An 18,218-nucleotide genomic window follows, 5' to 3' on the forward strand; every position below is an offset into this window, starting at 1 on the left:
ATTAATTATCGCAATGACTGCTTATTTGTTTCAGTTTCTGCAACAACAGAGTGCTATATGATTTCCAAGCACATTTAGCAATCCCTTGCTGAAATGATTTTTAAATACAGTTTGTGGATTTTATGACAGAGAGAAGTTAAAAATACTATATTCACTAATGCCATTGTTTCCCTCTCCTCTCAGAAATCACAACTCATGTACATGTGCATTTTGCTCTTGAAAGAAGTTCTTTACAGCTGCACAGCCCAATAGGAAGCTTTTTTGACACGCAAGAGACCACAGCTGCTTTATTTTTATGGGCTCTTCATGAACACAAAGTAGTTTGACAGAACTCTGACAAACAGCACTGGATAATTCCAGCACTTGTGCGCCCCAGAAATACATTTTTCCACAAAAATTCCTACTCGGAGGTCAGAAGAAACAAAAATCCCGTTTTGCTTCTTTTTAAACTTTTTCTGACCACTCATTAACAAGGAAGCACACTTGTGACACCTTTCCAATTAAGTCTGCCAATCTACGCGGGGCTAGAAATGAGGAGCACTGCTAGAAAGAGCAACTCGTGCCTTGGGATGGTTGAGGAGATCTGAAAGGACCCTCAACAGAGATAAAGTTACACTGGAGCTGAGGTCACCTCTGTATTGTGGGCAGTTTTGCTTTGGAGCAGCTCGAGCCCGGTTCCTACGTCACACATCGGAGTCCTCCAAAGCTGGATGCACCCCATGTGACAGCGAACGGAAGTGTTTTCTTTGGAGGTTTCCAATGCGCTCAGCTCTCTGAACACAAAGCTTGACTCATTCACTGCTACTCCATTTTTTAAGCACTGTTCTTTGGGCCCTCACGGGCTCCTGAGCTCTTCCCCTCCATTCTAACACCCACTGCCTCCGCCACGGGAGCCTGCCTTGGTGAGATGGCAACACCTCTCAGGTGTTTGGGTTGGTTTTGGTTTTGTGCGATTTCACCCGGTTTGATTTCAGCCAGCTTTGCCTCACCCGTCATCGCCCACTGCTCCTGTAAGCCCGGCAGCGATTGGTCAGCCCCACTTCCAGCCCAGCCCTTTCTCCCCACAGTGATTGGCTCATCGCTTAAACCGCCATCATTTTTTCCACCTCTGATTGGGCGGCTCTGCAATCATTCATTTGCCTTCGGACGCTTCGATTGGCTGCGAGAAGGACGAGCGGAGCCGCGGGCCTCGGCGGTTTGTGGCGCCTCTGTCGTTCCCCGTTCACCGCGCCTTTCAGCTGCCCGTCCAATGGAGCTCTCCTGCCAGGCGCTGCGAGCCGCGCGCCAGGCGAGGGAGGCGGTAAGAACGCCAGGCCGCGCGTCCGGTTGCTATGGGAACAGCACTGGGTTCTGCGCATGCTCAGCGGGCGGGGCGCAGAGCGCAGGCGCTGAGAGCTGACTTGATGACTTCCTGGGGGGGGGTGCGGGCTGTGTTGTGACGTGGGAGCTGTTGCTGCACTTGGACAAGTAGCAAACTACTGAGAGTGCATTCAATTCCATCATTTGTGCCACTGATAAGAGTACTGGTCCCACACGGGCCGCTGAGATGTACCACATGTAACCAGGTGCCACTTCGACATAGAGCTATTGACAACAACCCCTTGGCTGTGGTCATCCAACCAATTCCTTATCCAGCAGATAGCCTGTCCTTCAAACTCTCATCTCTCCAATTTAGAGATAGGAGTGTGGTGCGGGACCATGTCAAAGGCCTTGGACAAGTCCACACAGGTGACATAGCCTGCCCTTAGTTTGTCCACTAGTGCCTCCACTCCATCATAGAAAGTTACCAGAATGGTGGGAAGATTCAAATTCTGCTGCCATACCAACAACAACCACATCTGACATCATGGGCCAACATAACAAATTGGGAGGCACTACTTTTGGAGCATCCCGTGTGGATGGTGTATTTATCCAGGAGTGGGGGGGGGGCTTCATGACAGTCCCTTCCTGGGCCCAGATACACAGAATCACAGAATCACAGAATGGCCCTGGTTGGAAGGGACCTCAAGGATCACGAAGTTCCAACCCCCTGCCACACGCAGGGCCACCAACCTCCACATTTCAGAGCAACCCAGGCTGCCCAGAGCCCCATCCAACCTGGCCTTGAACACCTCCAGGGATGGACGGGGCATCCACAGCCTCTCTGGGCAGCTGTTCCAGCACCTTACCAGTCTCTCTGTAAAGAACTTCCCCTGACATCCAACCTCCATCTTCACTCCCTCAACTTCAAGCCATTTCCCCTTGTCCTGCCGTTATCTACCCTTTCAAATTGTTGACTCCCCTCCTGTTTGCAGGCTCCCTTTAGGTACTGAAAGCTGCCATGAGGTCACCCCGCAGCCTTCTTTTCTCCATGCTGAACAAGCCCAGCTCCCTCAGCCTGTCCTCGTAGGGGAGGTGCTTCAGTCCCCTGATCATCTCTGTGGCTCCTCTGGACCCTCTCCCAACTTGAGGGCTTAGGCAGCACAGAAGGGATCTGTTTTGAAATCTCCCCAGTGGGGATTTGTGAAAATTATTTCAAAGAATAAACTATAATGAACGTAGTCCAGCTGCAGGAGTGGGTGTTCACAATTGTATAACTGAATTTGTACAAATTAGAAGGAGTTAATTCTTTCTAATTAATTTGTAAACTCAGCATCTTTAATTTGTGTTATTTGTGTTATTTGTGTCCTTCACACAATCATACATATTCACACCAAAATTGGGACCAAATACTAATGAAATACTATATAATAAAATTAGTCTTTTAGTAGCCCAATCAGTTTGAAGGAATTGCACAAAACTAAGTTGATTCTTGACGTAAATGCATTTTAGTAAAAGGGATGGAAATAACAAAATGAATTCAATTAAAAAATACGTGGTTCTGCTAGAATTTACTTTCAAATGCCTGCTAAGAGAGGAATATGTTGCATGCTTTTGTTAAGTAAGAAATAAATAAAATGTTCTCTAACTGTTGGAGATAATTGGTTAAGTGCTCAACTGTGTAGTTTTTAACAGAAGATCACACTTAAGTGCCTTAAGCTTTTATTAATTGCATGGACCCCTAAATCCCCTGTGGTAATTGAAAATGTAATTACATTCATTTTTTGTTCTTTTAAGAATAGAAGCTTATTAAACTTTAAGCACTCAAACATCCTCTGAAATACCAGTGGCTCTAAACAACGTGCAATTCCAACTACTAATTAAACACTATAAAGCTAAGCTGAATTTTAAGTAACTTTGCACTCAGAAGTTCTCCTGTTTTTTCACGCAGCAGCAGATTTACCATTTCCTCTCTACACGCAGCTGAAGTCCTGCAGAAGTAGGAAAACATCCACAATTCAGAATGTTTACTGAATATCAGCAGTTTGGAAAAGTGAAAGTGAAAGATCCCTCTACAGCAGGATGCTGATGAGGAACCATTGCTCATGAGCATGAACTGGTTCCTTTCTTTTTGCAGCACCTCACTGGAATACACCACCAGCCCCTTTGATTCCTTTGTCTCCAAAGCCAGAAGGAAAATGTTACTGATCTGTTTAGTAATACGTAAAATACATTTCCAACTAATAAGAAATGTTCAAACCAACTCCCGGCCCTTCCTCATTTTTCCACCAGATGGCCCCACGCCCGCAGGAAAATCACGGAAATACCTGTTCTGCTCAGCCACTGTTTGCTTGCTCTACCCAGTGCCTTTTGCTGGTTGTGCTATCTCAAATGTGCACCTTTGCAGGATGCTGTATGTTATTCTGTAAGAACCCTACCCCACAATGCCCAGCAATGTGAAGCTGGTGGAGATCCACAGTCACAGCAAGGCCATAAGTTATTTGTCAACCTGAGTTTTTTGCTTTCTTCTAGGAGCAGTTTTCCACCCATCCAGTAGCTCTGATAACGTGTAAGAAAAATAACATGAAAGCCACATGAGTTCTGCTTATTAGCAGTGCATTGTTTTGCAGTTCTTGCATGCTGTTGCCTTGATCTTTTTCCATGGGCTGCACTGAGATGCTGTTTACAGCAATAAAGTGAACATTACATCTGATCTCAAGTCCTGTCTTCATTCACAGGATGAGCTGAGAGCAGAAGGCCGGCGGAAGAATCTCCTAATTCTCATCTTGCATTACTTAATGGAGGAAGGGTATGTTATCTAAGCAACAGTGCCCCACATCTGTGTCAACATCTGACCTCCCACTCTGTCTTCTGATGGACAGCACAGCCAAGCAAGAGCTGATCTGCTATTAAATATCTTGATGATTCTGCTTATTTGTTTCAGTTTCTGCAGCAACAGCATCCTGTGTCATTTCCAAGCACATTTAGCAATCCCTTGCTGAAAGGATTTTTAAATTCAGTTTGTGGATTTGATGACAGGTAGAGGTTAAAAATACCATTTACTTACTAATGCCATTGTTTCCCTTTTCTCTCAGAAACCACAATGAGGTAATAATTCACAATATTGTGTTCTGTAGTAACTCACAACTTTCTGTTCTGTACAAGTCACAGCTTTTTGCTCATTGCTTTCTTGTAATTACCAGGTACATGGATGCTGCAAACACTTTGGAACGAGAGACAAAATTAGGTTTACGTGGCTTTGAAGTTTGTGACAACGTTGACCTTGAGACAATTTTGATGGAATATGAAAGCTATTACTTTGTAAAATTTCAAAAGTATCCTAAAATCACAAGGAAGGTCCTGGACACCGGTATGTATTCCAAAAGAAAGCCCTTTTTTTCCATCAAAACCTAAAATGATACCCTCTTGGCACTTCTGTACCTCTGTGCTCACTGCATGAATGCTCTTACTATACTTGTAGGACATGCACTAAAGGTGATGTGCCAAACAAATAGTTGGCTTATTTTCTCCCGAGGGCTTAAGGGCTTAAAGGTGTGAGATATAAATGAATGATGCAGAATAAGGCAAACCAGAACATGAGCATTCTGTTACAACTCTGAGAGCCTGAGTGGTTCTGTGCTTGGGCGCAAAATGTGACGTATGGAAGTCCTAAGAAGTCAGTTCTGAAGAGCTTGGAGGGTGCAAAAAACACCAATATCTCTTCCTGCACTTCTTGTAAGAAAAAAAATAAAACTAAAAAAATCAGCAGGATAGGGGTGAGGGTGTGGGAGTATCTCTGAGCAGATTTCAACATTTCATATGTCTGAGAGCAACACTGAGATCCAAAGGAAATGGAGTTTCTTGGGTTGGGAGGACCCACAGGGACATTCTTGTTTTTGCATCACTATTTCCAAGATCATTAAAATATGCTCCAAAATATTTCTGAGAGGGAAAGAAAGCAAGTTGTTATTTTTTAAAATTCTGTGTCTTAATTCCCTTTCAATATTGATTTTGCCACAGCAGAAAATAAACAGCAGCTGGGAACTGGAAGAAGGCAAAGAAGGTAAGGAGAATGCATGGGGCTTTTTCCAAGCAGGACATTTTCCTCTAAGAACAACATACAGCACAGTTATAATAATGTTGTTCTGAAGTAAGAAAGAGGTTGTGAATGCCTTTGAAGCCTTAATTTGTTGTATTGTAGGGCAGCGAGCTCTCAGAATCTCCCAAGGATCAAGCAGCAGCCGATGCAACAACCATCATCAAAAACCTCATTGGGGAGTACAGAACTAAAATCACCCACCAAAGAGAGCCCCAAACAGGTTGAAATGTGTTTAATCTTGGCAGCATTGCATTTGAGATCGGTGGGATTTTATCTGGAGTAGCTAGAGTCAGTGAGATGACCATACAATGTTTGTGACTTCGGGATTTTCCTAATTCTGCAATTTAAGCAGTATAGAATCACAGAATCATTAAGGTTGGTAAAGACTAACATCATCAAATCCCACATCAATGAACATCATTGACTACAGAAGAGAAATTGCTTTCTAGCTGTCAGCTGGGGGGGCAGGTCACAAATCAAAATCAGAGGAAGAGAAGTCATGTAACTCAACTTATGTGAAATCAGTGGTCTTTCCGTTAATTTAAGCACTCACCATTAATCACCCTTGTAAAAATGTAGCTCTTGAACAACCATGTATTGTCTTAAAATGGTTGTTTTTTTCAGAATAATGAGAGCACAGTAACTCTGGAGCAACCTGACTTTGGCTTAAGCATCTCAGCAATCAACAGAACTGGAGGAGGAGGAGAAGGCCCTCCCCCAAGAAGGGTTGGTGGAATCCTAAACTGCTTTATGATAGCAGTGTATGCAGATTCCTCAGTCAGCTGTTTCCCGTATTTGAAATCTGCAGCAAAGAATCTAATTGCTTTAGTGTTAAGCACAATTTTGACCCAGCGTGTTTTTAATAGTGGAGCTACCATCCCTATCACATTATCTTCTTCTTTAGGGCCAAGTAGTTGACTTGCATGGGATGGTCCAGGATGTCAAAGTATCCCCAAATGGAGTAGGTTTAAACAGCCTTACTTGGGATCCAGACCCATCGGTAAGTGTTCCTTTTTGAATTTCCTCTCAGCTTACGTTAAAATAAGGCTTATATAACCAGGAACAAAATAAAATACCACCGTGATGCTTCCAAAGTGCTACAGAAGGTCTTGGGTTTTGGAGTGGTGTATTTCTTCCTTCAGTCATTCCTGATGCTGCCTGACTTCTTGACAGTTTTGTTGGCTCTTTGAACACAAAAGTAGGCAGCAGATACAAACTGTGCCTTATGATTCAGAACCCACAGTACTTCAGTGGCTGGGCAGTTGCTGCACTTGAAAGTTTCAAAACAGAGTCTGTGGCAATGTGATGATGTGCCTACATTTTTCACTTAATTTATGTATGGCATGTTCAGGATTACATCTGCAATAAGACCCGTTCATTTCCATGTTAACTTGGGGTTAGGTTCTGTCAGTTGAAAAGATGAGTTACTACCAATATGGCTTGTTTCAAAAGCATTATTCTTACCCATATTATACATCTTTCAAAGTTGCTATTGCTATGATGCACCGTTTTATTTCTGAAACTATTTTACGGTTTATCTATTTAAAAATAACTGAAGTCTGGTAAGAATTTTTTTTTTTTAATTTTAGGAACGCTTACTGAAACCCCTTAGTGCTTTTATTGGCATGAATGGTGAGATGAGAGAACTTGCAACTGTTGTAAGCAAAGTAAGGTCGGATTCTTACTTCATTTGTACAGAGATCTTGGCTATCTTTGTTAGCTGGAAATGCTGTTTGTTGCTTTATGATATGCTTTTTAAGGGATATGTTTTTTAAATTGCCTAGTTGCTATGGTAATCATCACTGTGTAAATCAATAAAAATAAATAGCATGTAGTATCTATTTCACAGCACAATCTAATTTAATTTGGAAACAGTTATGGAAGCTTCTACTTGGTGTCATAAATCTGATTCATCTTAATTTGCTGTTAATAGATAGGGAAAGTGTAATCTACTCTATATAAATAATTTTTCTAATTGTATTAAATCAAATTTTCCCCTTGGACACAAGCACATAATTTTTCTTCAGTCTCTGGAGCCTGCCTGTTTTTATTAGAGAGCTGAATGTATCCCAAGTACTTATACTGAGGATGTCTTGTGCAGAACAATTAGTCTCTGGAAGGCAAAGACACAAAGTACTACTAATGGAAAGGAAAGATTCGTAGAAGACTTGGATAGTTTGTACTATTACATAAGACTAAATGTTAATTATGTAACAGTATGACTTTATAAGGGAGTTGATTTTTCACTTTGCCGGAGGCGAAGTTTTGCTCACAGGATGTGACATGTGTTGCAGGACATTTATCTCCATAACCCAAACGTGAAATGGGATGATATCATTGGCCTGGATGCAGCTAAGAGGCTCGTCAAGGAAGCAGTTGTTTATCCTATAAGGGTAAGGCACTAAATAGATGGAAACAGTTGTTGGTCTCATTAACATTTGTCTTGTGATTAGAGTGGGGGTCACATTTTCCACCAATTTTGGTGCTTTTGTAGGCATTTCCTGCTATAACTGTTCCCGCTTCATAGAAGGGGCATTCTTGTACAGGAAAACATCCTTTTAGTATAAAAACTGAAGGTTGGGTCCTATCCATTGACACTTCTGGCAGTGTAAAAGGCTCAGGGTTTGGCCTATGCTAATTCAATGTGAGATAATGTATAGAAGAGAATATCGTTGAAGAATTGAAGCATTTGAGTGATACACTTAAAACAATTTCAGATGGTCAGTGTAGTATTTTTCTCAATACTCAGGTTGAGTATATTGCATTGTTTTGTTTCTTCTCTGTTCTTAGATTCCCTGAGTGCAGTAGGAGCAGCAGGGGTAGGGCTTACAACCCCTTGTGTTTTGTTATAGATAATACAGTAACAATCCATGAATTCCTTTTTGGTTCCCACAGTACCCTCAGCTATTTACAGGCATTCTGTCTCCATGGAAAGGCTTATTGCTGTATGGACCACCAGGTATGGGGATCTTTACAACCCTTCCAGTTTTTTGTCCTTTCTATTTTTGTACTACAAATGAATCACTGATTAACGAGATCTTGCGTATTAATGTATTGCTAAGAAAATGTTCTGTAATTTGAAATGAGAGAGACAGTTAATGTTGGTTACATCTCTCTCTCACTCTCTAACCTGTCCATTTGCCTTTCTCACAATCCCAACAGCTTCTACATTGGAATCTTACAAAATACAATATTTCAGGAGAAACAATAATTAGAATTAGATCTCTGCTGCTCAGCTTAAGCCACATGAATCAACTTTGCCGTGAGATGAAGTCACAGAGTCACACAATTGTAGGAGTTGAAAGGGGCCTCTGGAGGTCATCCAGTCCAACCCCTAGGCGATCCTGGATGGACTTTTCCTACTTAATCTGACTAATAGGAAGATGAGGGGAACTATTCAAAAATTTGAATTGTATTCCTTTAGAAAGTGAATTTCTTCAACTTTTATTTTTTATTTGTTTTTTATTTTGTAGGTACTGGCAAAACATTGCTTGCTAAGGCTGTTGCCACAGAGTGCAACACAACATTTTTCAACATATCAGCATCCACCATTGTCAGCAAATGGAGAGGTGATTCAGAAAAGCTTGTCCGGGTAAGAATGATTATCTTCTTCATTACACAAACATCAGGTTCCTGCTTAAAGAACTGGAGTTTAAAACAGAACTGTAAGGGTGTGTTCCTCTGATACTCATAATCCTTTCTGTCTCAGACAAAACGTAATTCTGTATCTAGTTCTTAAAATGGGAACATCACCTCTGCAGAAGATTTAAAATAGATTCTTGCTGTGGAATTTTGTTTCGTAATGCAAAATGAAGCCAGCAAACATTTTTTGGCTCATTGAATAAGGGATAGCCAAGCAGAACTGCTAACTGAACTTAGTGATTCCTTCAAAGTGCTTCTCAGCCTTTCTGCAAGGGTCAGCTCCAAGGCTCCCTCGTTTCCCTCCTGTCAGAGTAGGGATGGGACTGTCTGTTTTTTGACACACCACCACCCAAAAGGTTTTTGTGAATATGGTACAGCACTTGCAATGATATCACTAAATCTGTGGTATTTCACCACAGAAAAAAAAGGTCTATATGTTCCTACTACTAATGTAAATCTCTCCCCGATTCCAGAAAAAATAGGTGAAGCTTTTTTTTTCAGAATGACAGACCCAGATTTTGTCAGTCAGTTTAGTATTCCATTTTTTAATCTAGCCCTGGTGGTTGAAGCAGTTTATGTTTGTTTCATCAGGAGAAACAAAATAACTGCATAATTCTCAGCAAGGGAATAAGTCCATTTTTTTTCACTATGGTGGGGTTTGTTGGTGTTTTTTTCCTCAAATTCTTATTTAAAAAACTAGAAATGGAGCACCAGTAAAAGACAGTTTATTTAATATCCGATAACAATGCAGGAGTTCCCAGAATCCTCTGAGGGATCATTTTCTTCTATCCCATTATTCTCAGGGTACTCTGATAGGATTTGGCTAGAAAGATTTACATATAAAGACAGGATTACATCCTGTGTTCTTTATATCTCCTTTACAAACCTTTCAGAATTTGAGAGGATTCAGGGACCCTCAGCCTACCCACAGCACATACCTTCTTTTGCCCTACAAGCTTAGTGTCTGGGCTCTATTATTGATCTTCTGTACCAGAGTCTCTTGATGCTTTTTTTAATTTACTTTTCTTTATTTCTTCTGCCTCTTTTCTCTCTAAACAGGTGCTGTTTGAGCTTGCCCGCTACCATGCTCCTTCCACAATTTTCTTGGATGAACTGGAGTCTGTGATGAGCCAAAGAGGCACCATCTCTGGGTAACTAAGAAGAGCACTTCCAGTAGATTTAGGAGAGTATTTGTACCCCTTTTCAATGCATCCTTTCAATAGCATACATAGCATGGAAAATAAGCAAGGGGAGATGGAAACCACAGTGCAATTAGAAAACTATGGCCTAATTGCTGTTACAGAAACATGATGGGATATTACAGCTGAATGTTACTAGCTTTATACAAGGGATAGGCAAGGCAGGAGGGATGAGGAAGTTGCTCTCCACTAGTGTTAAGGAATTTAGAGATTGTGAAGAGCTACCTCTGAGTAACAGAGCTCTCTTCAAGAATACCTTTTGGGGAACACAAGAACTCACCACCCCACAGTGTAAGAAATCAGGCAGAGGAGAAAGGGAGGTGGCATGGCTGAGCAAGGACCTGCTAGTCAGACTGAGGGAAAAGAAGGAAAATTATAAGTAGTGGAATGTAGTGACCTTGGGTGAATACAAGGATGCTGTCCAGACATAAGGAGATAGGATGAGGAAAGCGAGGTGCAGGTGGAATGGAACATGGCAAGGGACATGAAAAATAACAAGAAGAGGTTCTATAGATACTTTGGTCAGAAGAGACAGGCCATAGAGAGCATACTTCCTCTGATAAATGAGAAGAGGGCACTGGCTCCAACAGACATTAAGAAGACTGAGGTACTCAACAAGTTCTTTGCTTCAGTCTTCACTGTCTATCAAGGTTCCCACATCTCTTGTATTCCTGAACCTCTAAGTGAGAGTCAGGGGAGTAAAATTTCTTCCAGTGTGAGAGTAGAGCAAGTACAAGACCACTTCATGAGGCTGAATATGTACAAGTCTATGGGGCCAGATGGCATGTATCGCAGGGTCCTGAAAGAACTGGCTGATGAGATTTCCAAGCCACTCTCCATCATGTTTGAAAAGGCATGGCTGTCAGGTGAAATTCCTGAGGACTGGAAAAAAAACATCACTCTCACTTCTAAGAAAGATAGAAAGGAAGACTCGAGGAACTACAGGGTGGTGAGCCTCACCTCTGTGCTTGGGAAGATCATGGAGCAGATCCTCCTGGAGGACATGTTAAGGCACTTGAGGGATGAGCAGGTGATCTGAGACAGCCAGCACAGCTTCACCAAAGGCATTGTCTGACCCATCTGATGGCCTTCAGTGATGGAGTGACAGCATTGGTGGACAAAGAAAGGGCAACTGATGTTATCTACCTGGACTTGTATGAGGCCTTTGACATGGTCCCACATTCCATCCTTCTCTCTAAATTGGAGAGATATGGGTTTGGAGGGTGGACTATTTGGTGGATAAGGAATTGGTTGGATGGTTGCAACCAGAGGGCTGTGGTCAATGGCTCTGTGTCCAGGTGGAGGCTGTTCACAATGGTATCCCCCAGGGGCCCATCTGGGACTGGTGCTCTTCATGATCAATATCAGCACCATAGAAAGGGGGATTGAGTTCCATCTCAGCAAGCGTGCTGATGGCGCCAAGCTAAGGAGTGCAGCGGACACCACAGAAAGAAGGGATGTCATCCCAAAGGACTTGGATAGGCTGGAACAGTGGGAACAAACCTAATGAAGCTCAACAAGGCCAAATGTGTGGTGCTGCACTTCGGTCGGGGCAATCCCAAGTACGTGTACAGACTGGGAGAAGAACCCCTGAGAGCAGCCCAGCAGAGAAGCATTTGGTGAACAAAACGCTGGACATAAGCAGTGTGCACTTGCAGCAGGAAGGCAGTAGCTGAGCTGCAACAACAGAAGGGTGGCAGCAGGGAGAGGGTGCTGATTGTCCCCCTCTGCTCTGCCCTCGTGACCCCATCTGCTGTACTGCATCCAGGCCTGGGGCCCCCAGCACATGAAGATTGTGGAGCTGTTGGAGCAGATCTGGAGGAAGCCACGAAGATGCTCAGAGGGCTGGAGTACCTTTCCTATGAGGAAAGGTTGAGGGAACTGAGCACGGAATTATGAAAAGCATGCATCTAGAAAGACTGTAACCAGGAGAGAGGTTCAATAATGCATAAACAGTGCTGGTGTATTTGAAAAGTTTTTAAAGACAGCTGTGGGAAACAACAAGTGTCTTGAGAGATGCAAGTAAAAAGCAGCTGGTTTATAACACTTAGCACAGGCAGAAGCAGAGCACAGTGTGACGCAGTGTCCACAGTGGAAAGGCATTTTCATTTAAGGGACTAATTCTGGTGACATTGCCAGGACTTGCAAGGATAGAAGGATTTTATTACTGTCATCCATGGCGTAGAAAATTTATAGTTTAAAACAGATTGAAAAGATCAAACATGCAGGAGAAGCAGAGAAATACAAAAATATTGTTCTGACAGTTTGGAACCCATTAGAGTGTGGGGTGTACATACATCATCCGCTGTAAGTTGTATTCTTACAAAGATATGTAAATTGAATATGCTATATAGTAAAGATACAAGTTATAATAATTGTCAGTTAATAGATGATGGACCAAATTTTGCTTTCATATTGTTTAAAAACTCTCATTAGCATCAATCAGTAATGTATTTCAGTAAAGACCTTTGTCAAAGATTATACAGCTGTTTTTACATAACCCTATTAAGTACTAACATCACGCTGATATGTGGGTGCTTTTGGAGAGGTAATTAAGCCTGAGTGGTAGTTCTTGCCATCTTCAAGCTCTGAGTTTGTCTCTGGATTTCGTCCAAGAGTTACTCTATGTCTGGGACCCGAAGATCCAACCAATTACCTGGATTAACATGTATGTATACATTTTGTTTGGTTTCAGTAATGGTGAGTTCTCCTCACGTTAATGCTCTGAAAACAGTGCATTTAAGTAACCATTAGAAAGCTTGATTTTAATACTTCGATGGTAGCTAATGGAGCTTAATCATGCTTGGAACTGGGGCAAAGTGGGGACGAGGGCTCAGTTGCTGTGAATGACACTGTATAAATAAAGATGATTACTTTAATGCACTGAGCAAATAATGTTTCTCTGAATCTTGGTAGTGGTGAACACGAAGGAAGTCGGCGGATGAAAACAGAATTACTGGTGCAGATGGATGGCTTGGCCAGATCTGATGATCTTGTATTTGTTTTAGCAGCTTCCAATCTGCCATGGTAAGAGATCCAGAGAGTACGTTTTGAATACATTTGCATGAGCTTCTAAGCACAGATAAAGATTTTATTTAGACTTTTGCAGAAAAAGCCTTGATATTTGGTTAAAGCATTTAAAGATTAATTTGGGGCTTTTACTTTTAAACTCTACAATTCTTGCTATTTGTGCCATATGAGAATAATCCATAATAAAGTCAACATATGCCAGTGCTACCAGCTGCTAATATTTAAAATGGAGTATTTGACTTTAGAGGCAAGTTATTTACTATGTTTAAGCTAAGAAGGGTTTCAGCTTGGAACTGTAAGGTGCTTAAAACATCTAGTGCTTAGAAGGATACTCCATAAATAGGAAGTTGGATTTTATTGGTGACAACTGGGACTTTTATAAGTTGAGGGACAAAATTCTTTGGTTTCTTTAACATAATTGGGAATAGAATCATAGAACCATAGAATGGCTAGGGTTGAAAAAGATCACAATGATCATCCAACCCCCTGCTGTGTACAGCATCGCCAACCAGCAGCCCAGGCTGCCCAGAGCCACATCCAGCTGGGCCTTGAATGCCTGCAGGGATGGGGCATCCACAGCCTTCTTGGGCAACCTGTTCCAGTACCTCACCATCCTCTGAGTGAAAAACTTCCTCCTAATATCCAACCTGAACCTTCCCTGTCTCAGTTTAAGACCATTCCCCCCTGTTCTACCACCATCCACCCTCACAAACAGCCGCTCCCCCTCCTGTTTATATGCTCCCTTCAAGTGCTGGAAGGCCACAATGAGGTCTCCATGGAGCCTTCTCTTCTCCAAGCTAAACAAGCCCAGTTCCCTCAATTTCCTCATAGGAGAGCTGCTCCAGCCCTCTGATCATTTCAGTGCCCTGAAAATAGCGTAGCTATTTTCAGTGGATGGATTTGTAGCTCGTAAACCTTTTTTCAAAGTAGAAGATGTTAACACCTATGCAGGGAATTGAAGCACATCAATTAGCTTGCTTTTGAAGTTGGCTTTCATAGGTCTGGCACTCATCTGGATTTGCTTCATTTTTGCTTCACTTCTGGGTAACAACCCGGAAGGTTTTTATGATTAATGCTTTTCTGGCTGGTTCTTACAAGGGTGCCATAAGGACATATATGGGAAAATCCTCTCTGTGTTCATAAAATATAATTTTTGCATCTAAGTAGAAGGTAGGTTTCCTGTGCTGTGAGACTGTGAACAGAGAAATAGATGCTCTGTTTCTCTGCTGCATGGACATGCTCAAAACCTGACTTAATGTCTGCTTGGGGCTCACAGGCTCTTTAACTAGGAGAATGACTGTAAGCACTGAAAATTTATGTGGATGTTAGACGTACAAACAAGCCTGGCTCCTAGCCTGGCTCAATAGTGTGAGTACAAAACCATCAATGGCTTTTATAGCCATAATAGCAGAGTACGCGTGTGAATTTGGGGGTTTATGTTAAGACAATCTCATGAATTTAGATCAGTACAAAATCTACCCCATTTTGTCTGTAGGGATCTACATGAAAGGAATTGAGCACACTGATTTAATTATGTTCTAGTTGGGTATAAAAATGCTGAAAAATAAGTAGCTATAGTGTGAACAGTTAAATTTAAATAACACATCAAGAACCTGTTCATCTCCTGTGTGGTTCATTAGTAGAACATTAGAAATGTTTGTTACTGTAACACATCGTTACCCTTTCAGAAGGAGAAACTGAGCAGTGAAGGTCACCACGTGGCTGGTGGTGGATCTCTGAGTGTACACTTAGAAAAGTATTTTAGGAAGATGGAAACGTAGTGAGAACCTTGAGCATCTTACACCAACAGTGAAGCTCCTAGCCTTGATTAATATGGAAATTTTTCCTTCCAGATAGGTCAGTGGGATTTGAACCTCCTTTAAAGATCTCACCTAACTGTTTACAGATGGTTTTTGTGTGTATTAGGCTACCAGCAGTCTTAGAACCATATAGCCATTAAGGCTAGAAAACAGCACTGCAATCACCAAGTCCAACCACAACCCATCCATGCAGTGGCCAATAACAGCGTCCTCAAGTGTCAAATCTCCACTCTTCTTGGAAAAAGTCTTGAGCTGTGTAGGGGTATTTTATAGCAAAGTTTCAAAACACCCTTGGTATGATAGCACAGAGGTTGTGGCTTCCCAGCACAGCTCTGTATTCTTGCAAACATTCGGTATTAAGTTGGATTTCAAGAGATTTGTATAGCTTGGATATTTATTGATTATAAAAAAAAAATAGTACCAAGCTGCTTTTAGATGAATGAAAAGAAGCCTAAACAAAGCTCTTTACGCTGTCCTAAGCTGCACTGCCGCTATTGATCTTCCCCTTCAGCCTGTGTTTGCTGCCCACCCTTGCTTCCCACTGCTCGTCAGCATGGCACTTTCTATGGACAAAAAACTTGTCCATAGAAACAAACTGGAAATGAAAATTGTTGTTTATCTCGTCTATCTCCATGATATATGGCAGTGCTAGGAAGGCGTGATGCCTTATGATGTCAACCTTGGAGAGCACTGAGGAGCCACCCACCCACTCCCATAGGAGATGTATAGGTTCTTCATGCAGGGATTTGTTAATAACCTCTGAGCTGTTACTTCATATAATTTTGGGGTTGGTGTAGTGCTTATTATTCTGTTCTGGTTGTTGTCACTAAGCTGTACATTTGATCACTAACAGAACAATTCACTCTTAAGATAACAAAAATATGTATTTTCATTGGACAGAGGGACTCCTGATCCCTCTGATGTGAGAGCTAGGCATCCTGAGGTCTGCAGAACCTGGGCTGGCACCTTCTTGGAGTAGTGTTTGTATGTAGACTTTGCTGGAAAAAGGGTTTCACTCAAGGAATCAGTGTAGTCTTTGGTTTGAAAGAAGAAATTTGTCATGGAAGCTTTGAGAAAGGAACAGAAAGAATCAAACTTGTTTCTTTCAGGCTTCATCGATTCATCACAAGGAAGTGAAAATGAAGGGTATTCCTTTGAATACTCAAAATTCCATTAGAATTCTGGCTCGTTGACACAACAACGCACTGAGGTGATTCCTGTTCTCTGCTTGCAGGGAGTTGGACTCTGCCATGCTGCGGCGGCTGGAGAAGAGGATTTTGGTTGACCTCCCAAATCAAGAGGCACGGCAGGCAATGATCCAGCACTGGCTGCCACCTCTGAGCAATGGTGGAGGAGTGGAGCTGAGAACCGACCTGGACTACAGCTTGCTGGGCCGGGTGAGGAGCAATGCAGCAAGCACTCAAGGTCCCAGCTCACCAAGCTGGGAGCACTTCCAATCTATTGGGGTAATGAACAGTTAATTGCATAGGGAAGGTTTGCTCCAGCTTCACTGCTGCAGGAGAAAAGAGCACTCAGACAGGAATGAGACCCACAAGGAAACTGGGCTTGCTTTATTCAGCCCCTTATCACTTCCTAAATTCTTTGGAAATACCTACAGCTTGTCCAATCTGACCATTTTTACTTTTGTTTAGTGAAAGTTCCCTATTTTGTTTCATAAAGGAAGAAGGGAAGAGATGCTTTATTAACAGGGAAGATGAGGACACAGAAAGGTGAGTTTTAGTTTACCTACAGAAAATTAGGAAGAAAATTTTCATTATTTTCCTTGCACCTCCAAGGTGCAAGGAGTTGGACTCGCTGATCTGTGTGGTCCCAACACAAAACATTCTATGACTTGATGCTTCTAAATGCCATTGCTTTCTGATTTGTAAGCCTGTAAGCTGTAATGTATCGTTCTGTTGTAGGAAACCGATGGGTACTCTGGCTCAGACATCAAACTTGTGTGCAAGGAAGCAGCCATGAGACCAGTGAGGAAAATTTTCGATGCCCTTGAAAACCATCAACCAGGTACACAGCTCCAGTTGGAGAATGGGATCTGGGAAATGCTGAGCTACTGCTCCAAGTCTGGAAATTCTAAACTCCAGCAGGTGGAGCTCTGTCATCTGCTTAGAAAAATTCTAACCTGTATCTTCCTAAAACATCTACCCAACCACATCTGAAATTAAGCCTGTTTTTTGTCAATATCCATGCTCTTTGCATACATATGAATTTTTCTTTATCTCACTAAGTTCACTGTTTCTTGGTAAACAAGGCAGGATCATAAAAGAGTGTCTCTTGGTGCTGAAAACCATGTTGGCTCTATTTTCTGCAGGTAACAGTAACTTAGCTACAATCCGCTTGGACACGATCACAACAGCAGATTTCCTGGATGTGATCACCCACACCAAACCTTCAGCAAAGAAACTCAGCCAGAAGTACACAGCTTGGCAGAGAGAGTTTGAATCGGTCTGAGAAGAAAAATCCCCAAAGACTGAGTACTTCAAGGACTTTCACTATCCAAAATGGCAGTTGTGTCACCTCCAAAGGACTGAGTGGTGATGGAGAAGGGAGTGCTGAGTTTCTAGGAGAAGAGAAACCAATAGAAAATGTCAAAGGACATGAAAACTCCAGCCTAAACTTCAAGTATAAAGATCTAAAGATGGATTGCTTTTCAGTCCTTATTCTCAGTAGCTGTTTACAGGTTTGGAGTCCAAGAACCGGAGCAGGTGATGAGGGTAACCCTCCTTTCTGAGACTCACTAAAACATCACAATCACCACAGCTCTGCAGAAACCTGTGTGCCTTTTTAACCAAGCCTAAGTAAGTGATTGCTTTCAATGAAATTGAGCTTAACGGTGCCTGGTACATTTGGTTGGTTTGTTATTTTCATATGAAATCGGAGTCGTAGCCTATTACTTACTGGTTGTTTGGGTTATTTCCAAGGTGGAAAGGGCAAAGGATTAGAAACAATTTGGAGTCGTGGTAGAAAAGCAATATAATCCAGCATAATCATGAGAGAAATTTCTTCCCAGGATTTTACTTAAGAGATCTCTCACCTCCCTGACCTGACTTGGACTGCAGTCCACAAACCTCCTGTATGCAGTCCACCAACAAACGACACAGATTCAGAAGT

At 42.1% G+C, this 18,218-nt stretch overlaps 1 protein-coding gene across 5 annotated transcripts; it reads left to right on the forward strand.

Moving 5' to 3' along the window:
• The first annotated feature begins 1,138 nt into the window (after positions 1–1,138).
• Positions 1,139–18,207, forward strand: KATNAL2 (katanin catalytic subunit A1 like 2). Of its 5 annotated transcripts, XM_052670079.1 has the most exons (16): positions 1,139–1,300; positions 4,038–4,108; positions 4,503–4,669; positions 5,320–5,362; positions 5,501–5,618; positions 6,023–6,124; positions 6,303–6,398; positions 6,988–7,065; positions 7,693–7,791; positions 8,294–8,357; positions 8,872–8,990; positions 10,100–10,191; positions 13,156–13,266; positions 16,324–16,486; positions 17,012–17,114; positions 17,419–17,938. In XM_052670079.1, exons 1-16 carry the CDS (start codon positions 1,250–1,252, stop codon positions 17,556–17,558), a joined length of 1,617 nt encoding a protein of 538 aa, XP_052526039.1. In that variant the 5' UTR covers positions 1,139–1,249; the 3' UTR covers positions 17,559–17,938. The 5 variants fall into 5 exon arrangements, 4 of the variants coding, with proteins under 4 accessions (XP_052526039.1, XP_052526040.1, XP_052526037.1 ...); XM_052670080.1 differs by lacking the exon at positions 4,038–4,108 and having other exon boundaries at positions 1,194–1,300; XR_008203160.1 differs by lacking the exons at positions 1,139–1,300; positions 4,038–4,108 and adding an exon at positions 18,118–18,207 and having other exon boundaries at positions 4,116–4,669; positions 17,419–17,905.
• The last annotated feature ends 11 nt before the right edge of the window (positions 18,208–18,218 follow it).

The sequence above is a fragment of the Tympanuchus pallidicinctus genome, unplaced genomic scaffold (genome assembly GCF_026119805.1).
Source record: "Tympanuchus pallidicinctus isolate F22 unplaced genomic scaffold, pur_lepc_1.0 scaffold9, whole genome shotgun sequence".
Lineage (NCBI taxonomy): Eukaryota > Metazoa > Chordata > Aves > Galliformes > Phasianidae > Tympanuchus > Tympanuchus pallidicinctus.

Coding starts and splice junctions, on each gene's coding strand:
- KATNAL2 (XM_052670077.1), top strand. CDS start 4,369: ATGCCATTGTTTCCCTTTTCTCTCAGAAACCACAATGAGGTAATAATT. Junction 6,125..6,302: donor AAGGCCCTCCCCCAAGAAGG/GTTGGTGGAATC, acceptor CTTCTTCTTTAG/GGCCAAGTAGTTGACTTGCA. Junction 7,792..8,293: donor CAGTTGTTTATCCTATAAGG/GTAAGGCACTAA, acceptor TGGTTCCCACAG/TACCCTCAGCTATTTACAGG.